Source organism: Artemia sp. Qi Xiang Cuo, chromosome 6 (assembly GCF_049724085.1).
Source record: "Artemia sp. Qi Xiang Cuo chromosome 6, ASM4972408v1, whole genome shotgun sequence".
In the NCBI taxonomy this organism is placed as follows: domain Eukaryota; kingdom Metazoa; phylum Arthropoda; class Branchiopoda; order Anostraca; family Artemiidae; genus Artemia; species Artemia sp. Qi Xiang Cuo.
In genome coordinates, this window is record NC_142799.1 from 33,363,297 (window position 1) to 33,382,311 (window position 19,015).

Genomic DNA, 19,015 nt, shown 5'->3' on the forward strand with positions numbered 1-19,015 from the left:
TTCAATGTATTAAAACATGTGTATAAAATGTATTTAAGCATTAGAGAACCCTATTCCAGAGGTCGCATAGTAAATAATCCCCATAGTAAATGAAGTCTTTTACAGAGTAAGTTTTAGAGCCAGAGCATGAGATTGAAAACCATAGCTGATATTGCTGCGAAAACTTCAAAATTGTCTAAGAAAAAATAGTGAACTGTAAATACCAGTAGTAGTTTTTCATCACGTCATTAATCTCACTAATTCATTAATAATAATTAAAAGCAAATATTGTTTGCAGTTTCTAGATAGGTAAGTTAAACAGAACAAAATTCAACCTATAGGTATGGAGCAACATTAAAACTTAAAACAAACAAGAACTAAAATAAACAAGTAAATTTAAACTGAAATTAAAAGGGGAATTTTGATGAGAATTGACACATTATTGGTTTTTCATATTGATTCTAAGGTTTTAGGTGTTTAACCCCCCCCCCCTCCGGAAAATCCTCCCGCTGAAAAAAACCGGGTTACTTGTTAAGAATCCAGTAAACACGCGAAAAACCACATTTAGAAGCTAATGAAATCCTAATTAAAAACCGGTTTCCGCTGCCTTGTGAGGTATTGCTCACTCCGTGAAAAATGTTTAAACTTTAGTTTTTTGGGGTTGAAGGGGCAAAAAAAGGTACCTAGTTTTCGTTAGGTTACATCTCCAAGCGTAAGATTGGGTCGACAAAGAGAAAGTCAAAACAAATAAGAAGAATTTTGTTTAGGAATTCTGGCAAATTCCACAGTGTAATTTCTCCTCAAAGTTTTATCCCCCGGAAACCTCCTTCCCCATGGAAAGTTCTCCCTATGGAAAATCCTCCAGCAGAAAATTCAATCCTTTGCACGAGAAAAGTATGCATAATTCTTAATAACAGATATTATACATAAACAATGGGCAAATTTTATATTTTCAAGACCTTTCCCCAGGGGCTTTGGGATATCAAATTAACTCCGAAGGCGAAGTTATTTGGTCTCTCAACTATGCTGAACAAAATGGCTAAGGTAGCTCTACATTTTTAAGCAAACAATTTTGGGGAGAAAAGGGTGTGGAAGGGGGCATAGTTGCCATCCACATGAAAAAAAAATATTTTCTGAGAAAGTCCACATTTTTGGAGATAGGTGCTTTAACCCTCTACAGTTGTGTTCTTTGATACGCTGAATACGATGGTGTTATTTTCTGTTAAAGTTTTTTTAGATTCTTGGGGAGTGTTTTCCCCTTTTTTCAAAAATTATGCAAATTTTCTCGGGCTCGTAGTTTTTGAAGAGTGAAACTGAACTTAATGAATCCTATATATTTGGTAACAGCATAATAAGCCAATCTTTTTGATATATCTGTTGTTTTTTAAAATTTCGGTTACTATTGAGCCGCGTTTCTCCTTGCTTATAGTTTGTTACTATGAACTGTTTGATGACTGCCATATTTAGATATAAAATTAAATGGTGAATAGAGATAAAATAATCAGATATTTGTTTTATTAACACATAAAATAAAGTAATGAAAATCACTTCAAAGTATTTTTTTTTGGTGTACCGAAACCAAAATAGGAATGAGCGATTTAAGAAACGATAAACAACTGGAAAAATTAGAAGAGTGTGATAAAATTGGCTTACTATTAAATTGGAGGTCTAGAGATAATCGTAGCTGCTGCTTCGGCAGTCGTATTAGCCTTAACACTTGACAACATTTTTGCCATTTCTAAATTCACGATAATAGAGGAGGAATTCGCATCCAATCGCTTCATTCCCATTTTGGTTTGAAAAATGGATTCCACTCAAATATTTGATAAAGAGTTTCGTATTTCTGTTTTCACATCACTGAGAACACTAAACAAGCGTTCTGCCGTCACTTTTGAGAATGGTAATGAATGCATGAATTCCAAAAATTTTCTTAGATTTTCGAACATCGGCTTTCAGGAAGGGTAGGTATTTTTGAAAATAAGTTTCCAATGTTCTTCAAGAGTCTCCATGTCAGTGTCAATATATTTCAACAAAACTGTGCTTTGTTCCCGCCACTCTCTATCAATTAAAGCCTTATTCCATGACGGCAATCCCCGTGATCTCAGAAAATCAGCTAGGCTGGCAGGATTCAAATTTCGGGCATTGACAGGCTCGAGCATTCTTATGTACTCTTAGACATCAGAGTCAAAAGAAAAACGGTTTTGTATTTGAAGTATAGCCTCTTTGTAAAATTCCCTAGCTGTAACGTAGAGCTCCTTAACTTCCAACTGCGAGATATCCAGATTCGAACTCACTAGGGATGCCAGTTCGTCATGTGCTGAATATCCTAGATAAACCATCTGAACTTGTAAATATTGGGTCTCGTCCGTTAAGTCAAGAAAGAGTAAAATTGTGCCGTTCCGGACGTAGGCACCGTGCATGAAGTTTATGGCAAGCGTTGCAATAAGCTTTTCCGTTTCTGACTTCAGTCTATGGAAAATAGGTGATTGCGTCTGAAACAGAATATTGAAATCGTTCATTAGGCCAATAGCATAGTCAACAAACATTATAAGTACCTTCATAAAATGGTTTTTTAAACCCGCTGAGGACAAGTTCGTTTGTATGAGTAGAGTCGTCAAAGTTATAGCTGGTGAAATACAAAGGTAGGGCGTTCCACTGCTCAAGTATTCTTCACACGCAAGTGTGGAGGGACAGCCAACGAGTTTGTCCAGGGGCTACAATTTTGTGGATTGGAGTATTTGAAAAAACTTGGAATTCTTTCAAAACTGTGATACGTTTCGTGCTCATTGAAAAGTGATTATACACCTGGCGACATAAGTCTTCAAGAGTTTTTGGCAGCTTTTTACAAGCGTATGACACGCACAGATGGATGGGGTGGCAACTACACTTGACAAGTACAACCCATGGGTAATTGTGACTGATCTGTTTTGCCACAGAATTGTTACACCCCATCATTGAGTTTGTGGTGTCAGAACAGAAACCAACCCAATTTCGTATCGGGACATCATTTTTTTCAAGGACGTCTCGGAACACTCAACAAAATCAAGAAGATCAACTTCAGTGTCAAGACTATCGCTGTAAAATGAAACACAGATGGCCAATTGCTTGGCTTTGCCCACATCTGTTGTTTCATCTATTATTATGGAAAGTGTCCTTTTGTTCAACTCGTTCAACAATTTTTTCTTAAAGTATGATCCAAGGCCCTGTCTCACTACGTTAGCGACTTTCTGTTTCCTAGTCTAACTTTACTCAAAACGTTTTGATGAGGTAAGTTTTGCAGGAACGGAACGAGGGAGTCAGCAAGTGAGAACGGAAGGTTATGTTGAACTAGAAATGAAGTAATTCTAGCCTCGGTTTCTAGAACCGACGCTGCGTTGTCGACACTTGTAAAATTACTAATTATACATGCATTATTTTTGGAATGACTGCATTTTTCTTGTGGGTTTTCGACATAGAATGCTTCGTCAAATCATTCCTTCCTTTTTTGCAGCTTAGTTCAGCATTGCACCATAAGCAAATTGCCGAATCACTACTTGGTTTCTTTGTGAGCCAGCCTTTGAACATTTCTTCAGTTTCCCAGGATTTTAAGTATTTCTGAAAATATTTGTCACTTTTCTCAAAATATTTTTTCGTTTTCGAACTGTTAGACACGAGTGAGCCATTTGCAAGCGAGGAGTCACTATCATCGTTTGAAGAAATTTCTAGCTCATCATAACTACCCTCCGTGTAAATAATATCTGGCTGAGAGTTGTATCTTTTTTAGATAAGGCCATAGCTTTGCCTTTGTTTGAATCTGAAAGATGGCTGTCCAAAATAAAATCATCTGCGTGAAAATTTGCCATTTTAGTGGATACAGCCAGTGACTCTCAGCCTGGAATTAAAACCGATAACAAACACCTAACCGAGAAAATACTATAGTTCTTTTATAGTGAACACGTGTGAACTGTAAATACCAGTAGTAATTTTTAATCAAGTCATTAATCTCAGTAATTCATTAACAATATTTAAAAACAAAACACATATTGTTTGCGGTTTCTAGATAGTTAAATAGTCAAAATTCAACTTATAAGGAAGGGACAACATTAAAACTTAAAACAAACAGAACTAAATTAAAAAAGTAAATTTAAACTTAAATTAAAAAGGGAATTTTTACGATAATTGATGCATTATTGGTTTTTCATGCTGATTCCAAGGTTCCAGGTTTTTACCCCCCCCCGCCCCCAGAAAATCCCCCGTGGTAAAAACGGCAAATACGCCCCCTGAAAATACTAGAAAATAGTCCCCTGCTGAAAATACCCCCGCGAAAAAAACCCACAGAAACCCCCCCCCCCTGTGGAAAATACCCCCTCGGAACATACATTTTTTTCATTTTTTGTTTTTACTATGATTTCCTTTCTTTTTGGTTACCTAATAATTACTATATTAACTAATATTACTATATTACTATATTAACCCCCATCCCTCCCACCACCCCTGCGGCCGTCAATGTTCCAAATATAGTAGCCTACCTATTGCAGTCTCATAATGAGAATCCCATAAAAAAGAGACTCATTTTTCACGGTGAAATTTTCACGGTAGGTAGATTGTATTTAGCGATAGTTCTTAAGAAAAAATACAATTATACCCCCCCCCCCCCGAAAAATAGCTCTGCCCCCTGGGAAATACCCCCCCCTTGGAAAATAAGGTTTCCAAATTTAAGACTTTTATTTCAGTTTTTTTTAGTTTCGTTGAAATGTGCTAAGGAACGGGAAAAAGAGCAATTTAAACAACAGATGTATCTAAAAAAAAATTTGAAAAAAATGCAAATCTATTTGTACTAAAAAGACTTCCATATGAACTTCTGCAATTTTTGGCAGTAGCGGGTGCCAAATTAAAAAAAAAAATTTAAGAAGAGAAAATGTAGGTGAACAGTCATCAAAATTAAGCTAAAATATATGGCACCAAAAAAAATTAAGGTTTGGCCATTCTTTGAAAAGATAGTTTGATTTGGGAACCAACAAATTATTATTGTTTAAATTTAACGGACGAAAGCGTTAGTCAAATTCTACGATTTTGTTTTTCTTATCTTCCAAATTTAAAACTACCACCAATCACCCTTAATCAATAAACGAAAACTAAAACTAACAGAAATTACAATAGATAGCCTAGTCATGCTCAAAACAAGCAAAAATTAAAAGCAGTATGTCTGACAACAGCCATGTCTTCTTCTGACCAGAACATAATTTGCACTTTACTAAAAAAAAACAAATAACCATGCATTTTCAGTTTGTTATAAATATTCTGATATTTATTCCTTATAGTCTTAATACTTCTTTATTTGTTGAAAAAGTTTTTATATTAATTTCCGTTAAATTTTTTTGTTGACATAGTCTTTTTTATATAAGAAAATATCTTGTATTTGTTTTTTTTTTATATTAGACTCCATAGTTTTTACTTTGAAGATTATTTGACGTTATTTCTGCTCATTTTTGGTTTAATGAGGCTCTTTACTTTTCTTTAAAAAACTTATGTTTCCCATTAACAAATACTATCTGTAAGTAATTAGATAAAAACAACAAGTTTTTCAACTGAAAGAAAGGAGCAACATCAAACCTTAAGACGAACCGAAATTATTGTATATATGAAAGAGGTTGCCTCCTCCTAAAAATCTCACTCTTCACGATAAAGTTTTTTTTTAAATAAAATTGTTTTTTTAACACTTTTAAAACAAAGCTTATTAATCTAATTAAACGGCCATTGTGTTTCAGGAATCGTTTTTTAAAGAATGAGGACAAAAAGTCTAAACTTTAGCGTAAAGAGCAAGGTCTTGTGGAAAGGGGCAACTCTTTCATATCCGTAATAATTCCTGGTCATTTTAAGTTTTGATGATAATCCTTACTTTCAGTTGAAAAAACTTATTTTTCTATTTAATTTCTGATTGTTTTTAAATAATACCGGGAAATCCAGCTCTCTCTCTATAAATAATTCCGGCACTTGTATGTTATACGCTACTCACTCAAGTTTACGAGGTGTAAAACTCGAGAATACACCGGTTTCTTCGTTGCTTTAGAAACAAATTCGGGCTATATATTTGCACATTAGGGGGAGGGGGCATTAAAGTTTATCGGGTCTGCATGGAAAATGTGTTAGGTACAATCATTCTGCATATTATGAAGTAAGAATTGTTTTCTGAACTTCAAACTGTCAAAAATACTTTACCCCCCTCCCTTATGTACAAATATAGAACCCAAATTATATATTTCCCATCTATTCTGTCACTTGTCTTTGTCTTGTCTCGTGCTAAGCTGAAAGAAAAGCTTTGCCCCTTACTCTATCCTAATTTGCTGCTGAGCACTTGCTATAGCTTTCCATGCCAGATCGAAATTTCGCAATGGTCATTCACCTCAGAAGGATTAAACTTTTGTGCCAGAGGTCTCCATGAGATCGCCAGACTTTTCTTTCTTTTTTCTTTTTATTTTTTTTTGTACATTTTGCCTTCCCCTTGACTTTTGTGACTAACATCAGTTATAAAATTTGTTCAGGCTATATTGTTTGTATTATGGTTACAGAAGTAGTTTCAGAAAAAATCCTATATTGAAAGGGTAACACTAGCACGGATGTTTCTCTCTTTTCCCAAGGATGATATCGAACTAGTGGTCTTATTTATCCGGAGAGGGTTCATTTAATGGGAGTCTACGAAATCAATCGTGCCTAAGAAAAGGGCCGTTTTCTGTCATTTTGTTTGCCAAAATGTTAATTGTGGCCCAAATATCAATAGATTTGTCATGGTCCAAAACTATTCACTTGAGTTTTAAAGTTGATCATATTGACGATCAAGGACAATCGCAATTTAAGAATGAAGCTGGCCGACTTTTTTTTTTTTTTTTTTTTCACTATGAAAGGTTGTTCTGGTCTTGATTTGCATTCAAGAAGGCTGTTAATTTACGCAACTGAGCCTTTTTTTTATTTCTGTAGTTTTATGTGCTTTTGAAGTTGTTAGTTGTTGTTAGTGAAGTTGTTATGGTGTTAGTTGCTCCACTATTGATTTTTTTTTACTGTTATAAATTATGGACAATATTTTAATATATAGTTTCATCTTTCTCCCAATTTTTCTGGACTGGTGCATTTTTGTCGGCAAATAATTTTTTTTTTCAATTACTATAGTATGGTTATGAAATCTTAAGAAAAAGAGATATCTATTCTAAAACGTTCACTATTTTTTTAGATGGCTCCAAAATAAAATAACTCTGTTAATACTATCCATTTTATTGAATATGATTAGCATTAGATAAGATATTTATTTCAAAAGATTTCTATCACAAACCCTTAAGGGCCAAACTCGAATTTTGGATTCATAAAAAATAACAAGCAAAAAAGTCATAGAAAAAACACGGATACTAAAAAACTGGCAAATAATATCAAAGCAACAATATCAGAATAAAAATTTATTCGTAAGCCAAATAATTAAACGCCAAAATGCCAGAGCAAGTTAAGAAGATAAAAACTGGCAAAACTAAAAAAGAATTAAAAAATATATACATTAAAATAAGTCTTTAAAGGGACGCGTAAAAAAAGGAGGATGGGACAAAACAAATGAACAAATACAAAACTTGGACAGCACCAATACCAAATAATAAAAGAGGAAAACTAGAGGGGTATTTTGATTGTTTTTTCTATAATGAAAGGAACAAATGTTTTTTCCATGTCTGGAGGTAAAACAACGAATGGAGAACAAGATGGGAACGGGTTCAGAGACAGTTTGAGGCGGATGGAATCTGAGTGGGGAGTGTGTTTTGGGGAAAATGTTGTCTCTGCGAGTGTTTACTATTTCATTTTTTACAAAACGGAGGCACAACGTTATTCAGTGCAGGAGGCACTTCTGCACTCAAGTGTTTCCAAACTGGCCTTTTCTTTAGAAGAAGAGAATATGGAACCTTACCTTCTTTGAAAATTATTCGCTGGGCTCTTTTTTGGATGGATCCAATTTGTTCTGATTCACCGTGGAAGATGCCAGGGTGCAAAAGGACAAGCACATTCAAGATGTGGGTGGAAAAAAGAAGCATAAATCCTTAAATAACGGGAAGGGAAACGCTAAATTTATTTAGGAGCTTAAGAAGGGAGTTAGGCACATTTGCTCTATGAATAATATATTTAGCATGAATATCCCACTTTAAATTAGGAGAAATTGTGACGCCAAGTGATTTAAAGGAGGGCTCATAAATCTCTAGAAGGATAGGGTTAAGAAAACGAGGCGAGGTTTTAAGGACACATATTGGCATTATCATGGATTGGAAGGGTTTACTGTCAAGTCTAAGTCGGGGGCACCGTTTGCAGTATTATTGAGGATGCTCATAGGGTTGCTTCTTAAATTTCTATAGCAGGTTTCAACAACCGTTAGGTCATCCACAAATTTTCATCTGTCAGGAAATTTCTTAGTGTGCCTGTTAATAATAACTAAAAAACGGAGGAGACCTTTGAAAGTACCTTGGGGTACTCCATTGTGGACTGGAATAATAACTCTGATATTTGACTATCTCTGATCTATTTGATAAGAAGGAGGCAACCAATTTCTCCTGGAAAGAATTAATATTGAATTCAATGACACTTTTCTGACTGATTAAAGAGAACTAGAATCCTAAATCTTTCACAGAAGATTTAGGATCGACTATCACATAAGTATATTCCAAGGTACCATTTTGCGCAGGCCCCCGTACCAAACAGGTTTTTCTGGTAGGTAAACAGGTCATTACACCTTTGCCGAGAGGAATGAGTACAACTTGATTGTTGATTATTATTTGAATAAAAGGAATATTTTTCGTTAAAAATCATATTATTAATATCAGTTGATTAAAATATAATAGTTTTTTATTTGCAAGGATATTAGTGGAGAAAAAAAAAATGAGTGGTGAATTTACATTATTGGAGATTAATGACGGAAACGACAGCAGCAGCAGCAATGATATAATAGTACGTAATCTATCTGTGAAAATAACCGCTGGTTGTAGACTATGTCTTGAATGGGACACTATGTATGCTAGATATGTGATATCATTAAGCAAATTTAAGCAGGAGGAGCAGCTGTGTTTTGCTGGAAAAGTAAATATTCTCCATATAAATAAACTTCGGTCGGCATTAGATATCCTATCGAAATATATTGATGAGAACAAAATGCATCAGTGACTATTATTATTATTGTAATTATGTTAAATAAAACTGTTTCTAAATCAATGATTTTTTTTTCTTTTTCTATAGTAGACTAGCGTATATTTTTTAGAGTAGAAAAAAGAAATTTTGGTTAGTCTGAAGTTGGTTGTGAGAGAGTTAGGACTCTAAGAAATGGATAGATTCGAGAAAGATCGAATCATGAGGAATCTAATTCTTATGGAAAAACGTTTAATTCTAGACGATGATTTTCGAGAGTTGTCTATTCAAAGAAAGATATTTTCTCGGGGAATGCTTGTCGATATAATGAAAACTTATTCTCCATCATTAGACTTTTGTATGAAGCTTCTACATCGTGGTCCAAGTGCATTTACACAATTTATTGATATATTGATCACGAAACAGAAAAATGATATTGTTTATCTGCTTTTAGACATTAGTTTTTAGCAATTTAGGACTGTTTTTGTCATAAGAAAGATGGTGCTCAAGGATGATTTACTCCTCTCTCTCTCTCTCAGACAATTTTTTGATGTTGCTGGCTCAGTTTCATTGTGGCAGTGAGAGCGTTAACACATGACAAAATGTTCCATACATGTCCGTTATGTATGTACACACAGGGCAGCTGGTCATCATGTGAGAATTGCGCAATGATTGAGGAGTATGATGAAAAGTGTAGATTATGCAACCCGTGATATATATATATATATATATATATATATATATATATATATATATATATATATATATATATATATAGTTCAGTAGTGTTTGGTTGTGGTTTACCTTGTCACAGTTACATTTTCTTGATTTTTCAAAGTTCATTTTGAATTTCTTTCGTTGAAATGCAAGAGTTGGAATATTTCAGTAGTGTTTGGTTGTGGTTTACCTTGTCACAGTTACATTTTCTTGATTTTTCAAAGTTCATTTTGAATTTCTTTCGCTGAAATGCAAGAGTTGGAATATTTCAGTAGTGTTTGGTTGTGGTTTACCTTGTCACAGTTACATTTTCTTGATTTTTCAAAGTTCATTTTGAATTTCAGTAGAGTTTGGTTGTGGTTTACCATGTAACAGTTACATTTTCTTGATTTTTAAAATTTAATATTTAATTTCTTTCGCTGAAATGAAAGAGTTGTAATATTTCAGTAGTGTTTGGTTGTGGTTTACCTTGTCACAGTTACATTTTCTTGATTTTTCAAAGTTCATTTTGAATTTCTTTCGCTGAAATGCAAGAGTTGGAATATTTCAGTAGTGTTTGGTTGTGGTTTACCTTGTCACAGTTACATTTTCTTGATTTTTCAAGGTTCATATTTAATTTATTAAGTTGAAATGCAAGAGTTTGAATATTTCAGTAGTGTTTGGTTGTGGTTTACCTTGTCACAGTTACATTTTCTTGATTTATCAAAGTTCATTTTGAATTTCTTTCTCTGAAATGCGAGAGTTGGAATACTTCAGTGTCAAAGTTTCATTTTATTTATTTTTCAAATTTCATTTTGAATTTCTTTCGTTGAAATGCAAGAGTTGGAATATTTCAGTAGTGTTTGGTTATGGTTTACCTTGTCACAGTTACATTTTCTTGATTTTTCAAAGTTCATTTCGAATTTCTTTCGTTGAAATGCAAGAGTTGGAATATTTCAGTAGTGTTTGGTTGTGGTTTACCTTGTCACAGTTACATTTTCTTGATTTTTCAAAGTTCATTTTGAATTTCTTTCGTTGAAATGCAAGAGTTGGAATATTTCAGTAGTGTTTGGTTATGTTTTACCTTGTCACAGTTACATTTTCTTGATTTTTCAAAGTTCATTTTGAATTTCTTTCGTTGAAATGCTAGAGTTGTACTATTTCAGTAGTGTTTGATTGTGGTTTACCTTGTCACAGTTACATTTTCTTGATTATTCAAAGTTCATTTTGAATTTCTTTCATTGAAATGCAAGACTGGTAATATTTCAGTAGTGTTTGGTTTTGGTTTACCTTTTCACAGTTTCAATTTCTTTATTTGTCAAAGTTTATTTTGAATTTTTTTCAATGAAGTGCATTAGTTTGACTATTCTATTAGTGTTTTGGTTATTATTTACATCGTAAAAGTTAAAAGTTAAAATTTTCTAAATTATCTTATCGTATTTATTTAGATGAAAATGTAATTGTTTGACTTTTTAAGTACTGGTTGGTCATTTTTTACATTGTAAGAGTTACATTTTCTTGATTTTTCAAAGTTCATTTTGAATTTCTTTCGTTGAAATGCAAGAGTTGGAATATTTCAGTAGTGTTTGGTTGTGGTTTACCTTGTCACAGTTACATTTTCTTGATTTTTCAAAGTTCATTTTGAATTTGTTTCCTTGAAATTAAAGAGTTGAAATATTTCAGTTGTGTTTGGTTGTGGTTTACCTTGTCACATTTACATTTTCTTGATTTTTCAAAATTCATTTTGAATTTTTTTTCGTTGAAATGCAAGAGTTGGAATATTTCATTAGTGTTCGGTTGTGGTATACCGTGTCACAGTTAAATTTTATTGATTTTTAAAAGTTCATTTTGAATTTCTTTAGTTGAAATGAAAGAGTTGGAATATTTCAGTAGTGTTTGCTTGTGGTTTACCCTGTCACAGTTACATTTTCTTGATTTTTCAAAGTTCATTTTTAATCATTCAAGAAACGTGATTAAACACGTTTTTAAACTACATGCTATTTGCATGCCTTTCCTTGGCACCTTTCCAAACGAGCGGGGATTCCCCGCTGGTTCCTACACATTGCAAAAAGTGAGCAGTACGAAAACTCCACATTTTCAACCAGACTGGTTTTTAGACAACACACCCACAGAGATGACACACACACATAGAAACGAGACACGCACAGACACGACACACAAACAGAGTCATAGTGAGAGAGATATCCAAAAGTTGGGTTGACCTAGGTTCACTTAGAGTGGCGCGCCACTCTAAGTGAACCTAGGTCAACCCAACTGTTTGGATATCTCTCTCTCACTATGACTCTGTTTGTGTGTCGTGTCTGTGCGGGTCTCGTTGGTCTGGGTGGGGGTCATCTCTGGGGGGGTGTTGTCTAAAAAACCAGTCTGGTTGAAAATGTGGAGTTTTCGTACTGCTCACTTTTTGCAATGTGTAGGAACCAGCGGGGAATCCCCGCTCGTTTGGAAAGGTGTCAAGGAAAGGCATGCAAATAGCATGTAGTTTAAAAACGTGTTTAATCACGTTTCTTGAATGATTCAAAATGAACTTTGAAAAATCAAGAAAATGTAACTGTGACAGGGTAAACCACAAGCAAACACTACTGAAATATTCCAACTCTTGCATTTCAACGAAAGAAATTCAAAATGAACTTTGAAAAATCAAGAAAATGTAACTGTGACAAGGTAAACCACAACCAAACACTACTGAAATATTCCAACTCTTGCATTTAAACTAAAGAAATTCAAAATGAACTTTAAACAATCAAGAAAATGTAGCTGTGACAAGGTAAACCACAACCAAACACTACTGAAATATTCCAACTCTTGCATTTCAAAGAAAAAAATTCAAAATAAACTTTGAAAAATCAAGAAAATGTAACTGTGACAAGGTAAACCACAACCAAACACTACTGAAATATTCCAACTCTTGCATTTCAACGAAATAAATTCAAAATGAACTTTGAAAAATCAAGAAAATGTAACTGTGACAAGGTAAACCACAACCAAACACTACTGAAATATTCCAACTCTTGCATTTCAACGAAAGAAATTCAAAATGAACTTTGAAAAATCAAGAAAATGTAACTGTGACAAGGTAAACCACAACCAAACACTACTGAAATATTCCAACTCTTGCATTTCAACGAAATAAAATTGAAATTAACTTTGAAAAATAAAGAAATTTTAACTGTGACAATTTAAAACAAAACCAAACACTACTTAAATTTTCCAAATCTTTCATTTAAACGAATGAAATTCAAAATGAACTTTGAAAAATCAAGAAAATGTAACTGTGACAAGGTAAACCACAACCAAACACTACTGAAATATTCCAACTCTTGCATTTCAATGAAAGAAATTCAAAATGAACTTTGAAAAATCAAGAAAATGTAACTGTGACAAGGTAAACCACAACCAAACACTACTGAAATATTCCAACTCTTGCATTTCAACGAAAGAAATTCAAAATGAACTTTGAAAAATCAAGAAAATGTAACTGTGACAAGGTAAACCATAACCAAACACTACTGAAATATTCCAACTCTTGCATTTCAACGAAAGAAATTCAAAATGAACTTTGAAAAATCAAGAAAATGTAACTGTGACAAGGTAAACCACAACCAAACACTACTGAAATATTCCAACTCTTGCATTTCAACGAAAGAAATTCAAAATGAACTTTGAAAAATCAAGAAAATGTAACTGTGACAAGGTAAACCACAACCAAACACTACTGAAATATTCCAACTCTTGCATTTCAACGAAAGAAATTCAAAATGAACTTTGAAAAATCAAGAAAATGTAACTGTGACACTGAATTATTCCAACTCTCGCATATCAGAGAAATAAATTCAAAATTAACATTTATAAATCAATAAAATTTAACTCTGACAATTAAAAACACAACAAAACACTAATTAAATTTTCCAACTAGTGAATTTCAACTAAATAAATTCAAAATTAAATTTGAAAAATAAAGTATAGTTATCTTTTACAATTTAAACAACAACCAAACAATACTGAAATATTCCAACTCTTGCATTTCAGCGAAAGAAATTCAAAATGAACTTTGAAAAATCAAGAAAATGTAACTTTGACAAGGTAAACCACAACCAAACTCTACTGAAATATTACAACTCTTGCATTTCAGTGAAAGAAATTCAAAATGAACTTTGAAAAATCAAGAAAATGTAACTGTGACATGGTAAGCCACAACCAAACACTACTGAAGTTCAAAATGAACTTTGAAAAATCAAGAAAATGTAACTGTGACAAGGTAAACCACAACCAAACACTACTGAAATATTCCAACTCTTGCATTTCAGCGAAAGAAATTCAAAATGAACTTTGAAAAATCAAGAAAATGTAACTGTGACAAGGTAAACCACAACCAAACACTACTGAAATATTCCAACTCTTGCATTTCAACGAAAGAAATTCAAAATGAACTTTGAAAAATCAAGAAAATGTAACTGTGACAAGGTAAACCACAACCAAACACTACTGAACTATATATATATATATATATATATATATATATATATATATATATATATATATATATATATATATATATCACGGGTTGCATAATCTACACTTTTCATCATACTCCTCAATCATTGTGCAATTCTCACATGATGACCAGCTGCCCTGTGTGTACATACATAACGGACAGGTATGGAACATTTTGTCATGTTTTAACGCTCTCACTGCCACAATGAAACTGAGCTAGCAACATCAAAAAATTGTCTGAGATAGAGAGAGAGAGGAGTAAATCATCCTTGAGCATCATCTTTCTTATGAAAAAAACAGTCCTAAATTTTTAAAAACTAATGTTTAAAATCATATCCACAATATCATTTTGCTGCGTCGTGATCAATATATCAATAAATTATGTAAATGCATTTGGACCACGATGTCGAAGCTTCATACAATAGTCTAATGATGGAGAATCAGTTTTCATTATATCGACAAGCATTTCCCGAGAAAATATCTTTCTTTGAATAGACAACTCTAGAAAATCATCGTCTAGAACCAAATATTTGTCCATAAGAACTAGATTCCTCGTGATTCGGTCTTTCTCAAATCTTTCAAATTTTTTGAGTCCTAACACTCTCAAATCCAACTTAAGAGTAAACGGAATTTCTTTTTTCTACTCTAAAAAATACATGCTAGTCTACTATAGAAAAAGAAAAAAATACCATTGATTTAGAAACAATTTTATTGAGCATAATTACAATGATAATAATATTCACTGATGCATTTTGTTCTCATCAATATATTTCGATAGGACATCTAATACTGACCGAAGTTTATTTATATGGAGAATATTTACTTTTCCAGCAAAACACAGCTGCTCCTCCTGCTTAAATTTGCTTAATGATATCACATATCTAGAATACATAGTGTCCCATTAAAGACATAGTCTACAGCCAGCAGTTATTTCCACAGCTACATTAAGTACTCGTATATCGGTGCTGCTGCTGCTGTCGGTTCCATCATTAATCTCCAATAGTGTAAATGCCCCACTAATTTTTTTTCTCCACTAATATCTTTGCAGATAAAAACTATTCTCTTTGAATTCAATTCTCTTACTAATATGAATTGTAAAGAAAACTATTCCTTTTATTCAAATCCTAATCACCAATCAAGTTATACTCGTTCCTCTCGACAAAGAGTGTAATGACCTGTTTACCTACCAGAAAAACCTGTTTGGTACGGGGGCCTGCGCAAAGTGGTACCTTGGTATATACTCACATATATATTATGTTTCCCTTTTCTTCTAGGATTCCTTGTGGATTTTCTGAAAAGGATTAGCACTCTATCGTTGTCAGATAGCTTAAGCAAAGTGTGTTACGTGTCTTATAGATCTACATTGGGAAATTATCATCCTCAGCTGATAAGATTAATGGTTAAGGGTGCTGTTTATACTCTTTCATCAAAGAAGGATCTATTAGACAAAGTAAGCCGTAGTGTAGTTCCCTGTGTTGGTGGATTTGTACGTAAAAACCTAGGTTCACAGAGTTAATTTTCTTTCTGATTCAAAGGGGCTTACATACAATGGAGGCGCAAAATTATTAAACTGCTTCTATCAAATCTTGCCAATTTGTTCGGTAACGGCTACACAAAAATATTTTAACGTACCAGTAAACTTTCGTTATGCCTGGACTTGCCAAAAAAACATAAAAGACGTTAAAAATCTGACTCAAATTCAAAATGCCCGTTTTAGCGCTAAACACAGCTCTTTGAACCAAGAATAACGATCAAAACTTGCGTGATAAGTTCCTCTTTTGTTGTGTACAATTGTGAACTGATTTGTAACTAATTTACTTTGTTAAAATCTGAAACAGATAGTAATATTTCATTTTATGTTTGATTGTATACTTATACAGAGGTTGGAAAAGTAGAGTGACATTAAGATACAGGGTAATATTTACAGTCTTTAGCTGAATTTTGACTTACAATACTAAAAACAATGTCTCTTATTATCTGAGTTCATGCACCGGAATACTTCTGTCTCAATCACAGGTGGTTTATCCTGCTATTGGTTAAACGACGTAAAAAAACACGTTTTTTCAGGACAAAATGAAATTCCTATGGACGAGGAAGTGAAACAAGCACACAAAAATTACTATGGACAAAGAATTCAAATTTGAAACGAATAGAAATTCCCAGAGATAAGTAGGCATTCCCCCTTGCCCCCCCCCCCTTGTCACAAAAATGTGTATTTAATTTCTGTTTTGTTAAAAACTAAATAAATTGCATAAACTGCAACCTTTGCTTATCCAACCTGTTTTATATGCATTTAAAAGAAATGGATTTAAAAGGAAAAAAAAAACGGTTAAAAACATGTGCCTATTTAAAAGTAGCAAACTTCAATTAATTTCAACACATTATTTGTATAACTGCTAGATACTTGATTAGTACATTTTTTTTTTTTTTTTTTTTTTATATCTTAGGACAAATCAAACTTTAGGCTCAATAAGATTTAAGGGGACGGCAACCCTACTTATCGTGGCACCTTCTGTTAATTTTAAGTTTACCTCTACTACTATTTACATTAGTCATTAGATTTTTTCGAACATTTCCACTGATGTTTCTGAAAGTTTGTTGATGAATACGAAAATCGTTGAGACAAATTAGTGTCATATTAACATAGTGATATTACATTTGTTGCATAAGTGTAATTTGTTTTGAGAATGTTTCCGTGAAGTTTGACTAGTTTCAGGTAAATGAGAACGATACACTAGCGTTTCGGAGGTTAACAGAGGGTGGCAAGATCACACATATTCGTGGTTTACAGTTTTATGAGTTGACTTCATTCTTTCTGCTCATTAGAAGTTTGTTGTATTTGCTCTTTACTTTTCGTTGAAAACTATGTTTTAAAATTTCATTTCCAACTGATTTTCAATTAACACATTGTGTTGCATTGTGTCAACATAACAAAAGAGCCTCGAATCTGTAGTCAGAAAGGATAGAAATCATCTGATACGAACTGCGCTAGAATTGTAAGGCATCTGGTGATTACTTCATTTTGTTTTATGACCCTTGTGCTTGCATTTGTACATCACACTTTTTTGACTACTTGAAATAACGTATTTGGTGAAAACCCTATAATATTTTTTAAATGCACACTTGCTGTTTTTAGAGTTTGGATTTCCAGCAAAATTGGGGCTGTTGACGGGTGTTATAAACCATACAGCTGAAATCAGTTCCAAGTCTGTTTTCTGCATTAGGGTCCTCCTGGCCAAGAGACATTAATTTTCGTTATCGGTGGCACATATTAAAAGCATAGAAAAAAAAGCAAAAAAATGACAATTACAATGACAAAAACAATGTCCGATGACAAAGAAAAACTATGACACCTTTTTTAATGACACTTTTCGTAATAACTGGAAAATAGACGACACAAAAGACGATGGCAAGATACTATAGAATAGATTCCTTAGTTATATTTTAATTTCCATTGGGTATTATGGTGCAAATACGTTCAGGTGGGCCGGAGACATAAAAATTTTTATCCGCTCCTCCCCAACACGAAATTTGAAGCCGCCCCTGATTCTTTTACACTACTCAAGAGCCTCCAATACATCCCTGGGGCCATTTTTCAGATATTGCAGATAGGGCATTTTGATAACCTAGATGCATATGGTGTCATTTGATTTATTTTACGCCCCCCTCCAAAGTCATAGTTCAATGTGTATTCTTTCTTTCCCATAACACCCCTTAAATGTTTCAACTTTATACGACAAGCCAATTCCCAAACGTTGCATGTTTGCCACTTTCATAACCTCGTAATGCGTAGTCTCTTTGATTTACCTTATTACTTAACTGTTCATTGATTGTAAGTCACGTCTAAGCCTGGTTAGGTGGATCAAAAACGAAATTTTTTCGGCCCCTTCCCCTTCTTCCAGCACAAAAATTTGAAGTCCAATAGGAGCAGGATTTGATGGATCAAAGACGAAAAATGTTTAGGCTCTTCCCGTCGCTCCGCCACAAAGTTTGAAATCTCCTTACCCCAACCTCCCCCTTCCTTGCCTTTTATGCCGCACCTTAAAGCTTAACTTCATCCCCTAATCTTTTCTCAAGATATTGCAGATATGATACTTTGATGATCTGGATACACATAGTGTCTTTCGATCTAACTCTCCCCCTCTCCCAAGTAAAATTTTGAGATACAATTGACCTTCTCCCCAAAAACTCCCTGGAAGTTTCAAATCGATCCCGCGAGCCATCCCCGATATGCTGGAGATAATTTGTAAACTTGGGTCTACATAGCGTCTTTAGAAGTACTCATGACCCTGTGTTGTTTCCAAAGTATATCCTTAGGAACCTCTTCGAATCTTGGCCTAGTAAACAATAAAAAGAGCTCCTACCTAATCGGACAACCAAGACCAAATGTCACCATCGTTTCTGCTAAAACTTGTATGTAAACAATGGGTAGTTTACATAATTAAGGACATTGCCACACAAACTATGGGTGTTATTTCAAACCCAAAGGTATGCTTTTATACCTATGGACGTTTCCGAGCAAAATAACTAAGTAAAGGTTTTGACCCAGTATCATGTGGTTATGGAGACCCGGTAGCAGAAAAGGGCACGGGAAGGAGGTTGGTTGCCCTTCAATCAGTTTTTGGCCCTCAAAAAGAAAACTAGAATTTTCAATTTCCGATTGAATGAGCCCTATCACAAGTTTTTATAACCGCCCCTGCATAGCAAA

General features: G+C 33.7%; 1 protein-coding gene across 1 annotated transcript in view; it reads left to right on the forward strand.

Annotated features, from left to right (window-relative positions):
• The window catches only part of LOC148951143 (ceramide-1-phosphate transfer protein), a 123,756-nt gene that overhangs the window by 88,554 nt on the left and 16,187 nt on the right, over window positions 1-19,015 (forward strand). Inside the window, exon 3 of the mRNA XM_089090661.1 lies at window positions 15,582-15,757. Coding sequence (XP_088946787.1) covers window positions 15,582-15,757 — 176 coding nt within the window. The remainder of the gene's footprint in view (window positions 1-15,581; window positions 15,758-19,015) is intronic.